Source organism: Ceratosolen solmsi, unplaced genomic scaffold (genome assembly GCF_000503995.2).
Source record: "Ceratosolen solmsi marchali unplaced genomic scaffold, CerSol_1.0 scaffold14, whole genome shotgun sequence".
Lineage (NCBI taxonomy): Eukaryota > Metazoa > Arthropoda > Insecta > Hymenoptera > Agaonidae > Ceratosolen > Ceratosolen solmsi.
This window is the reverse complement of record NW_011948420.1, coordinates 8,169,682-8,174,250: the sequence shown is the minus strand read 5'-3', so window position 1 is coordinate 8,174,250 and position 4,569 is coordinate 8,169,682. Positions and strand designations below refer to the sequence as shown.

Sequence of the window (4,569 nt, the reverse complement as noted above, 5' to 3'; positions counted from 1 at the left end):
ACGACAACAAAGCTTGTTTATATAACATAATGATACCATTGAATTAACTCATTTAATTACACCTTATAAATCCAAAATCATGGTGCTGCTATAACTTATGCTCATCAGCATATCCTGGATATCATTATGAATGGGGATAGAAGGTATTAGGATATGAAAAATTAAGAATTCTTTTTAATGGAGTCCAATGTTTTTCAATGAATAGCCTAGTTCACTTTCAAAAGATATAACAATCAATTTTATGTTACTAGAGAAAGTAAAAAATACTGTGATATCTTTTTTGAAACAAGTTTTATTGATTTTTTATACTTTGATACAATAACAGATTTTTAATAACAAGCTTCTTTAAAAGAAGTATTCAATAAAAGTTTGTTTGAATTGAGCGAAATGTGTATGCTAGAAATTATAGGAATAATAGTGTACATAGAAATAAAAATGAACTGTTTTATTTTTATAATTTCTTTGGAACGTATAGACAAGCATAAGCATTTTGATGAACTCAGACTTTATCCTTTATCCTTCTCTTCTCCCTTCCCTCTTCTCTTCCCTATGTGTAAAGAATGTTGATATTATTCATTAAAAGCTACAAAACGAATCACATGCTCATCCTGAACTCTGTGCTCGTTCCTAACAATATAGCCTCTTAGTATGAAAAATAATATAGCAAGGAGCACTAGTTATTGTAAACATTATCGTATAGTGAATTATGAATATATAAATTGGATAATACCTGAATGACGCTCTCACCAGCTCACGTAGGGGAAGCCTTCTTCATTGACAATCACACGGCAGTGAGTAAAATACCGGCATCTTCTGTTGGTAGTCAGTTAGAAAGGCGACCTATATATTGCTAGGTCGTACTTTGTCGCTATGGGATTCTAATTCTGCCTTGTAAAGTCTACCTAGCCCCGGCTCAACTAAGTCTTTATTTCAAATTTGTTGCACAAATTAAGTATAACTATATTCCGGCAAAATGACAAAATAAAACAAAACAAAAGAAGAAAAGAAAAAAAAAAGGAAACAAAAAATCCTAAATGCATAGGTTATAATTATATGCAAGAGAGTTGCAACAAAATTTATAAATTCAATGACAAAAAAAGACAAAATTTTTTTTTTATATATGTATATATATATGAAATAAATGAATCGTTAAATTTCTTGTCAATTAGTATTATAGATATAATGAATGAATATTGCATTTCTTTTTTAATAAATAAAAATTTTGATGTTCTTTTATTTTTTATTATTTTACTTTTATTCAATAAATCATATTTACAAATCATTATTTCTATCGTTTTTATTTTATTATTAATTTTTTTAATATTCTTTTTAATAAATGGGAAAATCTTAGGTAGATAAGGCTTGTTTCTGGTTAACAAATATTTAAAATATCTTAAGATTCATATTGAAACGTTGGGCTTTGTAATTATTGTTAAACCAGATTCCGTTTCATATGCAGCACGACAAAAAGTATGTATTTTTTTTTTTTTTTTTTCAATTCTTTTAATATATATGGAGATACATATACATATATATACATACATACACAGACACATACACATGCTTGCATACATTCATGCACACACACGCACACACTCAAAAACACACACACACACACATATATATATATATATATATAGATATATAGTTATAGATATGTATGTATATGTATATATATATATATATATATATATATATATATATATATATATATATATCTATATGTGCGCGCGCGGGTGTGTGTGTGTGCGCGCGCGTGTGTGTATGTATGCATGCATGCACGCGCGTGTGCATGTGTGAGTGAGGCGCGCGCGTATATATTTACATATGCATTCATACATGAATAGGTACAATTAATCATTCACAAATAACTCACATGCACCTATATTAAGAATATTGTGAAACCTTTTGAAATAGCTATATAAACCCCCCCCTCCCCAAATAATAAAATCTTAAAAGATGTTGGAGAAAAGGAAGCACCTTGGTTCTTTTGTAACGCTTGCGTTTCAAAAATATGTTCCAACCGCAGTGCTTCCGGCCCAAATACTGCAATGCTACTAAGTTGTTGTTGCATACAAAATGATAAAAGGCACTTAATTGTCAGCAAAGACCAAATTTAAGATAAGAATTTGATGCAATATCTAATGCAGAAAACCAAAAATTTTATTTTAACTGATTTATATATAGCATTTATAATATTGTTTATACATACAATACATAAGAATATATAAAAGATATAAAATAAATTTTATTTAGTAGCGTCAGCATTTGAGCTAAATACCAATGTTTCTTTGGATTGGTCTTACCTCTCTTCTCTTTTCCTCTTCGCGTAATTTAGCCTGTCTCCATTCCATTTCCTCCATCATTTGCCTTTCCATGGCTCTCTTAGCCTCTTCTACTCGCCTTTGCACTTCGGCTTCAATTTCTTCTTTTCGTTTCTCAAGCTCTTCTTCTACACGCTTCTGTACAAGTTCCTCTATTCTTTTAGCTGCTTCTTCTTCGACTATTTTTTGCTCTACTTCCCTCTGTCGCCTGTAAATACAAAATATGCATTTTTATGCACAATTTCAAGAATAAGAGGAGAAAGAACATTTTTATATAGAAAAATAGATATTCAATTGACAATGCGACGAAGACAAATGATAACTGCGCTATGATATTCATAAATTAAACGCTAAACGAATCACAAATTTATATGTTTCGTATGCAGGCTGCAACGACGAGTTAAAATTACATTATAATAATCGAACGATTCAGAATATTCAAGGAAAAGCAGCCAAGTGACGCGCATGAATTTGTATCGTAGCGCCCCTCCCTTATCTAGTGGTAAGATCAGAAAGGATCTGTCGTAACAAAAATGCAGAAATTCTGCGTTTCCTACAATTCGAGCTCTCTAAATATTAGCTTGTCGATTAACGTTGAGAAATATCATTCTTAATCATTTCAAACTTATAAATTATTCTTATTTACAATACAGTGGTGCGTTGGGACAAAGCAAACGGCATTATAATACATAAAGATTAAAATATGCCGTGTAATGTTAATAAATAGCAGGTTATTGGCAATGTTGATATTTACCTTTGCCTCTCCATTTCTGCTAATCTCTCCACCTCATCCATTTTTCTCTCTCTATCTCTATAGGTACGTTTCTTATGAGTGACAATGTGAACGTCGTCGGATACATCGGAAGCACTGCTGGACGACACAGAGTGGGAGCGTTTTCTGCGACATGAATTAGCATATAAAATCAATGAAGTTTTAGTCGTCAAAGGATATAGGGCGTAAAATGGCGACGACATCAATTACGACATACGGTCAATGCAGAAGCCAGTTAAATGCAGAGGAGGGCGATGTAAAGCACAGTAGTAGCTGTGTCGTGAAAGCTCAAGCCAAATCCAATTGAGGAGAATCATGAGACGAAAGGTATAGAGTGGGTTGGGTGAGCAAGCGAGCGAGCGAGAGAAAGATGAAAGAAATAAGGAATGATGGAATGATGAATTGAGATAGAGATAGAGAGAGAGAGAGATAGATAGATATATAGATAGAGAGAGAGAGAGAGAGAGAGAGAGGTGAGTAATCAGGCGAATGTAGGAAGGGGGGGGAGGTAGGTAGGAAGAGAAATAGAGAGAGAGAGAGAGAGAGAGAGAGAGAGAGAGAGAGAACGTTTGGATAATCTGAAAGGCACCTATGATGATATAGGGAAATTTACCTAGATTTGGAACTCTTCTCACGCGGCTTCTCCGTATATTTGCTGTTGGAGCGTTTTTCACGCGATTTCGATCGATGCTTGTGCGAGTGCTTGCTTTTGTGACGACGCCTATTCGGCGATTTACTACGCGACCTCGACCTGCCCATTTTACTGACGCCGCTCTCGAGTTTCAGGATTTGCTTCTCTTCGGCCTCGATTATGCAGGCTTGATGATGCTGCGGCTGCGGCTGCGGCTGCGACGTCGGCGGTGGCGGTGGCGGTGGCGGCGGCGATGACGGCGGCGGCGGTGGCTGCAGTGGCGGTGGCGGCGGTGGTGGCGACGACGACGACGACGACGGGTAGTCGCACCTCTCAGTGACTAGCTCAACCAAATTTTCTTGATTTTGTCGTTGATTTTGCTGTTGCTGTTGCTGTTGTTGTTGTTGTTGTTGCTGCTTCTGCTGCTGTTGCTGCTGCTGCTGCGGCTGCTGCTGCTGCTGCCGCCGCCGCTGTCGACGTGAGTCCGAGCAACGCGGATTATCGAGGCTCGTCTTCGTTGGCAAACTAGCCGCAAGCGCGAGCCGTTCGGCAGAGTCGTCCGGTGGTGGCCGCTGCCTTTGTTGCACCTGCTGTTGCGATTCAAGATCGTCCATAGGCCAACCAGTCGGCAGCCGTCGAACATACCAATTATCGCGTTATTTTGCGCTACGGAAACGACGGATAGGCTAGGGAGATAGGCCGAGCGGCGCGCGCGCGTGGCTTCCTTGAACGAGCTGCGCACCCGTGGCTCCAAATTCACGCGACGAGGCGCCACCATCGCAGCCCCTTTGCACATCGTGCTCGCTACCACTCTCTCTCTCTCTCTCTCTCTCTCCTTCTCT

The 4,569-nt window shown here is 37.5% G+C and overlaps 1 protein-coding gene across 1 annotated transcript in view; it reads right to left on the bottom strand.

Annotated features, from left to right (window-relative positions):
- Arglu1 (Arginine and glutamate rich 1) overlaps window positions 1-3,949 on the bottom strand; it is a 5,199-nt gene extending 1,250 nt beyond the window's left edge. The window contains exons 1-3 of the mRNA XM_011498128.1: window positions 3,710-3,949; window positions 3,079-3,222; window positions 2,297-2,532 (exon numbers count right to left, since the gene is read on the bottom strand). Of these exons, the coding sequence (XP_011496430.1) occupies window positions 2,297-2,532; window positions 3,079-3,222; window positions 3,710-3,855 (526 nt within the window). The 5' untranslated portion in view covers window positions 3,856-3,949. The remainder of the gene's footprint in view (window positions 1-2,296; window positions 2,533-3,078; window positions 3,223-3,709) is intronic.
- Between the last annotated feature and the right edge of the window lie 620 nt (window positions 3,950-4,569).